At 29.4% G+C, this 15,228-nt stretch overlaps 1 protein-coding gene across 4 annotated transcripts; it reads right to left on the bottom strand.

The window, feature by feature from the left end:
* Nucleotides 1–309: 309 nt before the first annotated feature.
* On the bottom strand, nucleotides 310–13,434 carry LOC106779519 (receptor-like protein 12). 4 transcript variants are annotated; one of them, XM_014667636.2, is made up of 14 exons: nucleotides 13,043–13,431; nucleotides 12,789–12,932; nucleotides 12,483–12,641; nucleotides 12,160–12,321; nucleotides 11,940–12,089; nucleotides 11,765–11,848; nucleotides 11,487–11,642; nucleotides 10,890–11,033; nucleotides 8,355–8,510; nucleotides 7,747–7,902; nucleotides 3,281–3,355; nucleotides 2,929–3,081; nucleotides 2,692–2,841; nucleotides 310–2,555 (listed from the first exon to the last, which is right to left on the bottom strand). In XM_014667636.2, the coding sequence occupies exons 1-14, from the start codon at nucleotides 13,404–13,406 to the stop codon at nucleotides 394–396; spliced, it is 4,215 nt and encodes a 1,404-aa protein (XP_014523122.2). In that variant the 5' UTR covers nucleotides 13,407–13,431; the 3' UTR covers nucleotides 310–393. The 4 variants fall into 4 exon arrangements, with proteins under 4 accessions (XP_014523122.2, XP_022632315.1, XP_014523123.2 ...); XM_022776594.1 differs by having other exon boundaries at nucleotides 2,929–3,027; XM_014667637.2 differs by lacking the exon at nucleotides 8,355–8,510 and having other exon boundaries at nucleotides 13,043–13,434.
* Nucleotides 13,435–15,228: the final 1,794 nt, after the last annotated feature.

The raw sequence follows: 15,228 nt of genomic DNA, 5'->3' as shown, positions 1-15,228 counted from the left end.
TAAAATTGAAATTATTACAGTAGAAAAGAATTGTGATAAATGCCCTGCTCATATGAAACAAATAGATTACTTTGTTGGAAAAACAGGTTGGCTTCTTTATATCACCAAGAAGGAGGGTGAATTGGTGTTGTTTCAAAAACGCTTTCTTTTCGCAATCTTGTAAACAAATTATAAAGCTTTTTGAACTTTCTTGAAATGCAAGCAATCATATTTTTATGTTGAAATGTGATGAATATTTTTGTTAGAGCTAGGTTTCGTTTAAATTAAAAATACATGGAGTTAAGGTTTATTTTTATATACATTTTAATTTGAATTAGAAACACTTGCATGATTTACATTATTTAATCACTCTAAAATGGATATTCTAGGGATACAAGGTACATCTTACATATTTCACACATTACAAAATCTACAAAAATTGTCCACAATAAAGTAGTAAACATTTAAACTGAAGAATTCCACGTAGTAAAACCATGCTTGCCTCCAGTAAGGATTGATGTATAGAGCTCCAGCGGTTGCTAACAATGCTAATGTGTATGATACCACAAAGCTCACATAAAATACATACATGTCCATAAAACTACCATTGTCTTTGTCAGGTTTTGAGTCATTTGAAATATTTGTAGAAGATGGATTGCAACTCCTTAGTAGTGGAGGTCCACAAAGGAATGGGTTACCTTCGTAGCTACTTTCATCAAATGTGGCAAATTGATTTGTTTGTTTAGGTATTGGGCCTGATAAGTTGTTGTGTGCCACACTTAATACTTCTAGTGCAGTTAGTATATTGAGCTTAGGAGGAATTGGACCACTCAACTTATTAAAAGAAAGATCTAAACTCTCTGTTTGCACCAAATTTGAGAAAGAATCTGGAATTTGTCCAGTCAAATCATTATGAGACAAGTTCAATGCTCGAATTTTTGTCAAGTTTCCAAGCTCATGTGGAATATTTCCTTTCAGTTTATTTAGGGATAAATCAATTCCAGACATGTAACCAAGGATGCTTCCGGTGTAAGTAAAGGTACTTTTCTTTGTACTGAAACTTGCTTTCTCTTTCTTATGCTCTGATGGTAATGGTGCTTGACTATATTCTTCAACAACGAAGCTTCCTTTTGATGCTTTCAATGATGGATCAAGGTTCTTATTATCAAAAGGCATTGTCCCCAAGCAATGGGGAATTTCTCCCAAAAATTTATTGTTTGAAAGATCCAACATGGTTAAATCTATCAACTGACATAATTGCTTAGGTATATCACCATTAATGTGATTACCTTTTAAAAGGAGAAAATTCAACTTTGTATAACTAAGATCTTGCATCATATCTTGAATGTTGCCAAATATTTCATTGTAGCTAAGGTCTAGCATCACTAAAGGAGAGTTTCCATTGAACATCTTTTTGGACAATCCTGTTAAACGGTTATTGCTCAAATGGATAAATTTCACAGAAGAATTTAGAAATGATGGTACAAGACCAGTCAAATTATTTTGGGAGAGATCTAAATATCTTAGATCTCTAAGTTGTTGTATCAATTGTAATGGAATGGACCCTTCAAAGTGGTTATTGGACATACGAAGTTCCGATAATCTTGAAAAATTTGTCAAAAGGATTGGAATGTCTCCTACCAAATGATTATTGCTTACGTCCAATAAAACGATGGATGTGTTAAAAATGTTGCTTGGAAGTTTACCACTAAATTTATTATCATTTAATGATAAAGACCCCAAATTAGCGGGTATTGTAAAGATGGGCCCCTCGAGCATATTATTTGAAAGTATCAACAAAACGAGTTGTTGTGCATCTTCAAATATGTCATCTGATATTTTTCCAGACAATTGGTTGTTTGAAAGATCCAACTCAGACAAATACTTCATTTGGCCAAACTCACGAGGAATTGAACCTTGGATGTGGTTTCTAGACATGTTTAGATTTTTCAACTTTGGATAAATTGAACTGATATTCTTACTTGGAATTTCACCAATTATGGTATTGTTAGACACATCAATGCTCTCTAACTCAAGAAGGGGACGTAATGGTAATTCCATTGTATCAGTCAAAGAACAATTTCTAAAAGTTACTTCCCTCAATTTTGTGTTGTTTTCTAACAACCAGTGAGGAAAACTTCCTTCCAACTTCAAATTGCTAAAATCTAGTGTAACTAAGTCCTTTTGATAAAGAAGAAATTTGGGGAGCCGAAAAGAACTAGTCTCAATGTTTGAAGACAAGCTAAGTTCACTTAATTGAAATTTTGGAATCCAAGTGTGCAAATTATGTTGCGAGTCCACTATGATTTTATTCCCTTTACCCCGTATGACTTTAAGGTTTGAATGATTGGCAAATGACGAAAAAGAAATAGAAACTTCAAATTGGTTTTCTACAAAACCAAATTCTTCAAGTGATGTAAGTGTTGCAATGTTAGAATCAAATCTTCCAATGAAGTTATTTTGAGAAAGTTCCAATATCCGAAGAGAAGTCATGTTAACAAAAGAATTGGGAAGAGATCCTTCAAATCCATTATCTATTAGATTTAACTCTTCTAACTTCTTCATCTTAGACCAATCTGAATGAAAATTTGAAGAAACAAGAAAACATCTAACAAAGGTTATAATCAGAAAGGTATAAAGATTTCAATGAAATTAAGAAAAATAGTATATAACATTTATTTCATGAATAACGTTAAATAATAATATAATTACCAGCTTCAGGAAGGGTGTCATTTATGTCGCAGTATGAAAGAGACAAAGCTTTCAAGGATGTCAAGTTTCCAATACTTTCAAAAAATTCATTCTCCATGTTATTATTTTTGTCCAATGTCAAACGTTCTAGGTTACTTAAATCTTGAAAATCTGCGCAGTAGAAAAAATATATATAAATCTTAATGTAACACAACTATGAAATTAATTTATCTTTGTAAAAATCATAAATATTTCTACCTTCAGCTAGAATTGTTCCTTTGAAGTTATTGTAAGATATAGAAAGCTCTCTAATGGATGATGATAAAGCTCGTAATGACTCTCTTAGTTTGTTTCCATCTATCATATTCCAATCTAAATCAAGGACATCCAATCTACTAATACCTTTTAAGCCTGAAAGATATGTCAATTAATTTAAAAGAAATGTAAGTAAGCCTTAACTAGACTAAATGAGATAAATAATATATGCCTTTAGGAAGGTGAGAAATATATTTTGTGCAAAAGTAAATATACCAATTTTGAGAAAATTATTATCTTTTCTTTGTCTCTAAACGATAAATTAAACCATTTTAAATATTTTTTTCTTTAATACCTTGATGGGTAACAAAATTATGGATATTATTATGGCTTAGATAAAGATTCGTCAAATTGGATAAAGTTGATAATCCTGCAAAAAAAATATATGAGTTAATAAAAGTCAGCAAACATTAATGTGAAGAGTTATTTGTCTTCAACCAGATGCATTACAAAACTAGTTTACTTTCAAATAACTAAACGTATTATTTTTCCAAAAAATTAGTCTAAGTTTAACCTCTAAAGTTGACTATGATGAAAGATATTAATGTAAATTTTAACTTTTACTATATTTACTCACTTTCATAGAAAACAAGAGGTAGAAATGATGGTTAAAAATCTTTCTAGCATGCATGATACATAAAAGAGTTGCAATTCTCTTACTAAGTATTTGATAAAGAAACAAAGACTCGACAAATAACCATTGAAAAACACAGTTATCGATTATAACATTCATGAGAAATGCAGAGAATCTGAGTGTTGTGATGTCATGAGTGGGTAATTGGGCCTCACATTATGAAATACTTACCGTCTCTCATACGTAGGATAATTTATCTATGAAATGAAATTATCAAAATAAATTAAAATCTGTGAATCAACCTGTCTCAATACGAGTTCCAATTAAGTTAACTTAAAAAGGTTACAAATTTCGACACATATCAAAAATGAGTTCGGTCTATTAAGAATTCTCATCATCTAAATTGAATTTGTGATGAGTTGAGTTTGATTTACCAATAAATTTTAAATATTAAATTATATAAAAAAACGAAAATTACTAAATGTTCTTTTATCTATAAATATATTTGAATTGTATTGTGATTTTGGTTTATATTTAAAATTTAACATCATTTTGAATGTATTTAGAATAGAACATCGTTTTGGATCATAGTTAGATTGAATTTTATTTTGATTTCAGTTAAAAATATTTGTAATTTTTTTAAATAGAAAAAAACAAAAATTATAATTGAACGAATCAACTCGTTTAGTTTAATCTACTAATTAGTAGTAGATTAAATCAAATTTAAATATTTTTAGTTCACTGTTAGGTTTGATTAGTTCACTAAATATTAACTCCAAAAAGTCATGGAATCATATTATTTTCACTCTGAAAATATTTCCTCATTAAAAACCTTGAATCTAAGTCTTCATTTCTAATTTTAAACATTTCCTCTCTGTAGAAATCCTCCCTTTTGAACCCTTTTGGCATACACCAGAAATTATTGAGTGTCAAATTTGCTAACAAATTGGCATAAAGTTAAGAGATACTAAGTGTTTTAGTGAGAAAGAGACAGTCAGACAGATGGTCAGCTTAGCAGTGTATGCTAATAGCTTGACAATGTAGAAATTGTAAAGCCCGACAGTGTACGCTGATAACTCGGATTGGAAACCAAGTACTTCGGTTTTCCTGGATAGTCGGATCAAGGAGATGAACCTCTGCTTCGACATACTCCTTAGAGAGAAAAACTGTGATGTTGAAGGTCTCAAACGTGAATTGAAAAGCCTCGTTGTGCGATTCCAGAAGGAGACGAAGCTTCAAAAAGAATTGGAGAAGCTTAGGTTGGAAAGTGAAAAGCTGTTGTTGCAGAAACAGAGAGATGTTTTGGAATTGAAAGATGCGACGCTAAAGGGCTCTTAAGAATCATGTGCGGCTAATGAAACATTGAAGGAAGAGATCGCAACAGTGAAGAACGGTTCATCTCAGGTTGTTGTTGGTGGTCCGATGTTGTCTTTTGGAGACGATGTTGTGAAGGTTTATGGTGGGTGAAAATTCATGTGGTTGTACAGTCACTTATAAGGGGACCCCAAAGTCATTCTGGATCCTTAGCAGCGGTGGCAATGGCCTCAAAATTAGGGATATTTCTGTTCGTGTTGATCAATCTTCGCATATTGAGGTTGAAGACGTTTCTTCATTCCAAACAAGGATGAGGATTCCCAAATCCTAAAAATGAAGTTCCAGAACTCTCTACCTGATAGAATGAACAAGAATTGAAGACGCAGGGTAAAAGGGATTAAACTAACAAAAAGTACTCATGAAGATGAAACAAGTTTTAGAGACTAAGGACAATGCACGTCCATCCTCATCCCCATCTTTAGAGCAGCAACATCAGAGGTTGAGGCAAGCTAAAGGAAATCAAAGGTTGCATGATGAGCTGAGAATGAAGGCTGATGAACTTGAAAAGTTTTTTGTTGAGCATAAAAGGAGGCAAGAACTAGCTCAATTAAGGAGATTTTGAAAACGAGAACAGTCATAACATTTAATTGCCTTGTTTGAAGTTGAGAAGCGAGTGGAGAATTTGAGGAAAGCATTGAGCATAAAGAGGTAACGTGGGGCTGATCTTGAGAGAGCTTTGCATGCAATGCAAGAAGAGCATCCCAAGTCTAGTCTAACTCCTATACAAAGCTAGCTGAAGCTAGTTCGTTGGTCGATGGAATTGAAGAGAAGTCTTCAGTGGTTGACAAGAAACTGCTTAATGCAGAGGATAAGCTTGCTGAGGTAAACAGAAAAAAAGGCAAAGCTGGATACGAAATTGCAACAGATTGAGGTTCGTGAAAGTTTGCTTCAAAAGGAGCGTTTGTCTTTAGCTACTGATGGAGGATCATTTGATTCAACATTCTATAAAGAAAGGGAAGATTTGAGGGAAAAGAAGCTACATCAAAGAGAAAATATGTATCCAATTGTAGGTAAAGTATCATTTAGAAATGAAAAAGAATAGTTGAAATATGCTCATAACTCAATTTTATCCACTGATCACGTGATGCGAAATCATCCATGGACAATGTTCCGTCAGTGTTACCACATCAATGATAAACTCAATAAATAGATAAATATATATATATATATATATATATATATATATATATATAACTATAGGTTGAAGAATATTGAGAATAAAATTCCATATTTGAGAGTCGTTCAACATGAGTTCGGTGACACAATTAGTGTATAATTGGCCTTTAACATCATTTTGTAGACGTTGGACCAAAAAATACTCAACCTAAATTATTGATCGGTGGTATTTTCGTAAATAAATAGATGTCAGTTAGGAGGGGTCCCGACATCTATGAGATTATAGACGTTGGGGTCCCTCCTAACTGACGTCTATATGTTTGACAGGTATGTGAAAATTCATTTTTTCCGTCATCTAGACGTCTGATTCCGCCACCCTGACGTCTATATGCGATTATAGACGTCGGTTCCCCCTACATCCGACGTCTATATACCACGAATATTAATTTTTAAATCTAATGGATGTTACATTAGTGAGGTCCCCGACGTATATTCGAGAATAGACGTTGGGCGCTGGGGCCACCGATGTCCTAGTTCCTGTTAAATCAGAAATTGCGAACTAGTAGTTACGCGCACTTCATCGTCTTCCTTCGCCTTTTCTCTCCGCGGCATTGCATTTCCAGGTGCGATTTATCTCTTTTGAACCGTTTAAACTTACTTTTACTTTGATTAAAGTAGTCTTTGATGTATTATATCTTTCATTTGAATCGATTAAAATGAGTTTTCGTTGTGTTTTGGTGCAGTTTTTCTCGTGTCTTTGGATAGCGTAATTCACCTTCTCCCTTTGTTAATTTCCTCGTAAGAAAAGCTTGCGTCTTTTGGATCTCTTATGGCATTTCAACCCAATGCCGAACTTGGGTCCTTGCCTAGTTATCATGTCACCGTATTCTTTTTCTTTGGCGGTTGGAATGGAACTAGGAAAAGACCCAAGTTCTGTTTTGGGTTGAAATGCCATAAGAGATCGAAAAGATGCAATTTTTTCTTATGAAGAAACTAGCAAAGGAAGGAGGTGTTCTTCTTGTTCGGCGTCTCAATTAGGTCCTTAGTTTTGTAAAATTGAAACAAAAAGCGACCTTTTGTCAAATTGGACAAACGGCGTTTTAGATGGTGTTATGTGGCATGCTGAGGGTATTGTTTTAGATGACGTAGGAAAAACCATTACCAATTTTCCCCAATCTGATTTCAATTGCAGAGAAAGGATTGCCACGGAACTGCTGCATTTTTTCTCCCACGAACCCTAATTTTGCATTACAGCCTTTAATTTCTTTTTCTCAATTTACCCTTAATTTTTTAATTCAGAAATTACAAAATACACATCACAATTATGTATAAAGTACCACGTCATTTACAACAATACCATCACCATGCCACACAACACCATTTTAAACACCATTTTCCAATTTGACGGAAGATCTCTATTTGATTCAATTTTAAAAAAATAAGGATGCAATTGAGACATTAAACAAGAAGGGGACTTATTTGAGATTTTGGACAAAAATAGGAACTTAAAAAGGCATTAAACCTATAAACTATTATATATACAGTAGTTTGTGGATATTTTTAATCTTAATTATCTTAACATCAAATTAATTATGATTTGTAATCAAGTGTATGTATGTTTATTAATTCTAAAATATTATAATATAATATATGAATTTTTTTAATATTTTAATAAAATAAAAAATTAAAATACTGACCGCTTATATCTACAGCTCCTTCTAATTGATTGTAGCGTAAATCAAGATATTGGAGATGTGGAAGGTTCTTCAGAGATGAAAGAAATTCGTTGCTCAAACTGTTCTCACCCAGTTCTAGATGTTGTAAATTGGTTGGCCATTTAAATGTCTCATTCTCTGATAAAAATAAAATTGAAAACATCAACTTATCAATATTCACTAAGGATAAGGAGCATGCGTAGATCTTTATGTTTATTATTAATAAACATAATTCATTATATAGAAATGATAATGGATTATAAGTATATTTTATTCTTAATAGTTGAGAAAGTTAAGCCTAAAATGTTATTCTGATATATCTTAGATGAAAGTAATTCAATAGTAATTTTTTTGTGCAACTTGTTTGGTATGAAAATGTAATTGTTAAGATGAGAGTGGTATTGATATAAAAAGAATATGTTTACATGAATATAAAGTATATTTCTATTGATATGGATGTTTATATTAATTTACCCTAATATATCTATAATGTTGTATCATTATGCAAAGTAAATGAATAATTAAATATTAATTCTAAAACATTAGAATAAATAATGAATGTCCTAAAATAATGGATAAAAAATACCTACCTCTTATGTCTAGTGCTCCTTCTAATTGATTTTGACTTAAATCAAGATATTGGAGATGTGGAAGGTCATTCAGAGATGAAAGAGATTTGTTGCTCAAACGGTTTGAACTCAAGTCTAGATATTGTAAATTGGTTGGCCATTTAAATGTCTCATTCTCTAATAAAAACAAAATTGAAAGCATCAACTTATCAGTAATCACACTAATTAATAATAAGGAGATGCAATGCTAATGTTCAAAGTAAGTGATATCTTGTTTAAATATAAAATAATATCAAATACTAATTACAAGAATACCACAATATAATTTCAAACTCATTCAAGTAGTTCTCTCCTAAGTCAAGGACCTCCAAATAACTCAATTTTGAAATATCTAATCATTTATATATGCTGTTAGATATACTTTCTAATAAAAAAAAACAAATGATAAAGATTTGTAATATGGAAAGTATATGGAGCCCTACTATTAATTGATTTCCAACTTAATCCACTGTGTCTTAAATATAAAGAGTTGAGGGATGAGAGTCCACTAACACTTATATTTATTTATATATTATATATTATATATTGATTTTATTTCTAATTGATAGTAAACTTTTAATACAGTTTAACATTTATATTTATTTATATTTTATATATTGATTTTATGCCCGAGACGGTCATCATTGGATATAAATTAACATTGGACATATTAATTGCTAATATTACCTAGGTGTAAAATTTCGCATTATCTACTTCCAAAACCAATTTCATCAGTAATTAATTAGAACGAAAAAATTATTCAGACCATCAATATTATTTATCTCTTTGCACTATATAATATCTAATACAATGTTATCTAGTCATATATAATAATTTAGATTAAATTTAAGGTTTAATACCTCCCTTGATCCTCGTATTTGTGTGAAAATATCAGTTTGATCTTCAAGTTTTTAACTGTCTCAATTGGGTCATAATTTTTGTAAAAATGCACACATTTTACCCTAATCGCTAACTGATCTCACTGTGTAACAATTATCTTCTGCTATCAGTGGAATAAATAGCTTAAAGGCTAGTGATGAACCTATAGGTTACGAAGTTGGTTCATTTGAAGAAAAGGCTGTGAGACTGATTGCACTGGTTACGTGAGTTTTCCGGTGACTTTATTTTTTGAGCCGACGAGATAATCTGTGTAAAATCCTAATTCAAATAAACTAAATAATAGGCATTGTGCCACGTGAAACACTGCTTATTTGAAAAAATAATTCATATAATTAAATAATACACGTCAGCATGTCCTCTGGCTACCATGTCAACTAAACTTAACGCCGTTTGAGATCAGTTAACGATTGGGGTAAAATGTGTGCATTTTTACAAAAATAATGACCCAATTGAGACAGTTCAAAACTTGAGGACCGAACTGAGATTTTCACACAAATACGAGAACCAAGAAGTGATTAAGCCAACACGTCAACATACCACGTCAGCTAAACTTAACGCCGTTTGAGATCAGTTAACGGTTGGGGTAAAATGTGTGCATTTTTACAAAAATTATGACCCAATTGAGACACTTCAAAACTTGAGGACCGAACTGAGATTTTCACACAAATACAAGAACCACAGGAGGTATTAAGCCTAAATTTAAACATAAGTCAAATAAAAAATAAATTTATTCAAAACATAATTCATCAAATTGAATCAAACATAATTCAAAATCGAATTAAAACATAACACAAATATTTTAAATAAAATTGAAACATAATTTTAATGAAATTTAGTTTCACTCACAATTCAAAATTTAAAAGATGAATGATGCAAATATAATAAAAATATAGTCCATATAAAGTGGAAACGCAATCCTAATATAAGCTTTTCTTATAATGAATAAATAAATCGATCGTTTATATAAGAGTGTAATACTTTTGTTTTATGATATAAATAGTTGTGTTGTAATTTATGGACTTTTGAAATATTGATTATCTTAAAAATAAAATTAACCATGATATATCACTTGATGGATTAAATAGATTTTCTTACGTACGTTAGCATTGTATAAATGTTAATCTCAATAAAGAGCAACTACTTTATATATTGATTCTAAGATTTGTTTTGATGTTTAGTAGAAATGGTTTTAAAAATAACAAAAATCAAAGTTCTAATTATGTTAAGTATATAAATTTCCGAATTTTACTATCTCTTTATAATTATTTTTTTCTTCATCTAATTTCTAAACTTTTTTTCTTTCAAATATTAATCTTTTTCCAATCAAAAGTGATCTTCTAAAAGATAGTAGAAAATATAACATAACTTAAAATAAAAGATTTGATTTTGTTTTAAAGTAATTAAATTTTGAATTCTATTGGTCAAACGGTTTGAATTCAGTTCAAGATGTTGTAAATTGGTTGGTCATTTAATTGTCTCATTCTCTGATAAAAACAAAATGGAAACATGTGGTTATGAGTCAATTCACTCATAAAACAAAACTGAAAGCATCAACTTATCTATAATCACTATATTTTTATTTAATGTTCTAATAAAATAATAAATAAAAATACTGACCACTTCCTTGTAATTGATTGTCGCTTAAATCAAGAAACTGGAGACGTGGAAGGCCCATCAGAGATGAAAGAAATTCGTTGCTCAAACTGTTTTCACCCAGTTCTAGATGTTGTAAATTGGTTGGCCATTTAAATGTCTCATTCTCTGATAAAAATAAAATTGAAAACATCAACTTATCAATATTCACTAAGGATAAGGAGCGTGCATAGATCTTTATGTTTCTTATTAATAAACATAATTCATTATATAGAAATGATAATGGATTAAAGTATATTTTATTCTTAATAATTGAGAAAGTTAAGCCTACAATGTTATTTCTGATATATCTTAGATGAAAGTAATTCAATAGTAAATTTTTTTGTGCAATTTGTTTGGTATGAAAATGTAATTGTTGAGATGAGAGTGTTATTGATGTAAAAAGAATATGTTTACATGAATATAAATTATATTTCTATTGATATGGATGTTTATATTAATTTACCCTAATATATCTATAATGTTGTATCATTATGCAAAGTAAATGAATAATTAAATATTAATTCTAAAACATTAGAATAAATAATGAATGTCCTAAAATAATGGATAAAAAATACCTACCTCTTATNTCTAGTGCTCCTTCTAATTGATTTTGACTTAAATCAAGATATTGGAGATGTGGAAGGTCATTCAGAGATGAAAGAGATTTGTTGCTCAAACGGTTTGAACTCAAGTCTAGATGTTGTAAATTGGTTGGCCATTTAAATGTCTCATTCTCTGATAAAAAGAATTGAAAGCATCAACTTATCAATAGTCACTAATTAATAATAAGAAGGATGCATTTGGGAGTGATATCTTGTTTAAATATAAAGTGCTATTAAATACTAATCACAACTAACCTGAACCCCACAATATACTTTCAGACTCCTTCAAGTCGTTCCAATATAAGAAAAGGTTCTCCAAAGAACTCAATTTTGATATATCTAACAATTTATAGGCTGTTAGATATATACTTTCTAACATAAAATAACAAATGATGAAGATTTGTAATATGGAAAGTATACGGGAACGTACTGGAAATTGATCTCCAACTCAATCCACTGTCTATTAAATATAAAGATTTGAGGGATGAGAGTCCACCAAGAGCATAGCCAATATCAGTTTGGTTGAAGTTGTTATCAGACAAGTCAAGGACCTCAAGATTCCTCAATGTTGACCATAAACCTGTAAGGAATATATCCTCCGTTAATTAAAACGTAAAAATGCTCAGCTTTATTAATGAACTGGAAAATACCTTCAAAGTGAAAATCCGAGTCCAATTCATTATCAGCCAAATACAGTTCCTTTAAAGATGTGAATCTCTCAAGGGATGGCAAGATGTCATTAGTCAAATGGCTCCGACTTATGTCAAGGACCTCCAGATTACGATGCAGCTTTCGTGACACACTTTCAAAAACTTACATATATTCACCAAAAGGTGTCAAAGAACCCAACAAATATGAAAAAGAAATATAGATCTTCATGACAATAAAAAATAATATTGTTGTCATTTCTTAAAGTAAATATCATCCATTAATTAACAATTACTCAGCCTTATTAATGAAATGAAAAAGTTACCTTCAAAGTGAAGATCCAAGTCCAATTCATTATAACCCAAATACAGTTTCTTTAAAGATGTGAATCCCTCAAGGGATGGCAAGATGTCATTAGTCAAATAGTTCCCACTTATGTCAAGGGTCTTCAGATTACTACGCAACTTTGGTACACTTTCAAAAACTTACATATACACACAAAAAGTTGTGAAAGAACCCAACAAATGTGAAAAAGAAAATATATAGTATAAAAAATTAGAAGATCTTCATGATAATAAAAAATAATATTGTTGTCATTTTCTTAAAATAAATAAAAAATAGCTAATCTCACCATGGTTTAATGAAGATGTAATCAACTCGTTATATCCTAAATAAAGATACTTAAGAGATGGAAGGCCATCCAAACAAGATATAATACTGGCAGCAGTATCCAGCTTGTTACCAGACATGTCAAGGAGTTCGAGATTTGGCAAATCTGAAAAGTATGTAAAAGAAAATTGAAATAATGAGTATTCCTTAAAACAATAACAGACAGATTTGTAGTTTTGAGTAAGCAAAGAACAATAGACTTATAGGAAAGAATACCTGCATCCCCAACACAACCAACTATATTTTTAAATGGCAAGGAGAGGTTCTTCAAATCTTTGAAGACAGAAAAATCCGAGTAATTAATATATTGTTCTGTTGACTTCCACCAGACACCGTCAAGATCGAGTCCCACCACTCTCCCTGTGGAGGAGTTGCAGTACACTCCATACCATTCACAGCAATCTGTGTCGACGTTCCAATAGATGGAAGAAACTCTGTAGAAGTTCCGTGAGGAACGATCATCTAAACGTAGACCCAAAAGTGCTTGTTTCTCTTCTTTCCAACATCCTTCAGAGCACATTGTTTCCAATAAAAAGAAAATGAGGAAACACACTCTCACACTCTTCATTTTTTGCTTCATTGAATCAACAACTTCCTCTCCGTCTCTTAAATAGGAAAGCATCACCTATACATACTTTATGTTCCAATGCATCTATACTTTCAATTTGAATTACAAACTTCCTGTGTAAGTTTTGGTAAGTGACTTTTTAATTTTAGAGCATGAAAACTGATTTAATTCATTTCTATAAAAAAAAAAAAAAAGACGGCTTAAAAAAACTAATGAAAATATATTCATTCTGTTTTTTTTAATATATTAATTATAATGCTTATTTGAACGAGAAAATTTTAAGGATTGTTTATTCCACCAGATTTACTTTGATACTTTTTAATTTTATAGTTTTCCAATTTAATAAATTATAAAATAATTTTTAATTATTAAAATAAAAGCATCAATAAATTATAAAATAATGTTTATAAAAGTGAATATTTTTTATAATTTATTTATAGATAATTATTTAATTGTGTAAATAATTTTTTATTATGAATAATTATTTAAATTTTGAAAACGTTGTTAGGATAAAATTGAATATATATATATATATATACATATATATAATCTCCTGTATTAAAAATATAAATATAAGTAATTATTTTATTATTATTAATTATATGAATTTTAAAATATTAAAATTAAAAAAAATAATAATTACACATTAGAAATAGAAAACCATTTTTTATAGATGATAACTTGAGCTCAATCCAAAGGTCAAGATGAATTTGAAACATATATTACTCATGTTATAATTAAAAATAAATTTACACTATTTAAATTACTTATAAATGTTAAAATAAATATAATTTATATTTAATAATTATCCTTCGTAAATTTATAATACGTTATTGTAAACAAGAGGTATTAATTTATTATTAATTTTAATTATGAAAAATATTTATATATTGACCTTTTTATTAATAATTATTAAAACATATAAAGACTTGGGAAAATTCAAACAAAATTAATTCACGTCAACTAATAAGCCAAAACCAACACCAAGTGAAACCCAAAATATACGTCTACAATTATTCTATAATTAAAAATAAAGTCATATCAATATAGATTATTTATTATAAATTGAAAATATAATTTATACACTTAAAAGTATTAGGTTATCATAAATTTAAAAATAGTATAATTAATATTATTCAATATTATTTATTTAATTTTAATTTTAATTATATAAGACAAATATATATATATATATATATATATATATATATATATATATATATATATATATATATATATATATATATAGCATACAATTCAGATGTTTATTGATTACCGATTTTATTTAATTAAAATAAATATTAATATTTAAAACCTACAAAGACGAAAAAGAAAAAAAACGATGACTTTTCATCCGCAACCAACTTCAATCTAAGATAGACAGACATGGACATGTCTCAATAATTATACTATAACTATAAGAAATTACATTAATATAAATTATTAATTTTAAAATATAGTTTACATATTTAACAATGTTTATTTTATCATAAAATTTAATTGTAAGATAATTAATTTATTTAATTATGTAATGATCTACAAAATAACAAAAAATAGTAGTAATATTTGACTCTGAACTATTTTATTGATAAAATTTATAAAAAGAGGTTTTTATTAAATGAGTATCATCTTACAAGAGTTATTATCTCTTTAAAATCTTTTATAAACCTTTTCTCTCATTCTTTTTAATCTTATGATAGAAATGATTATACTTCTGAATTTTGAGTTAAAGGGTTATTTAACCAATTTAATGGGAGCTAAATATTTAAAAAAACTCTGTTAAGATTGATGAATGTGTTGATTGGTAAATTTGCTCTTATGATAAATTTAATTT

This window comes from Vigna radiata, unplaced genomic scaffold, assembly GCF_000741045.1.
Source record: "Vigna radiata var. radiata cultivar VC1973A unplaced genomic scaffold, Vradiata_ver6 scaffold_289, whole genome shotgun sequence".
Lineage (NCBI taxonomy): Eukaryota > Viridiplantae > Streptophyta > Magnoliopsida > Fabales > Fabaceae > Vigna > Vigna radiata.
This window is presented reverse-complemented; position numbering and strand designations above follow the sequence as displayed.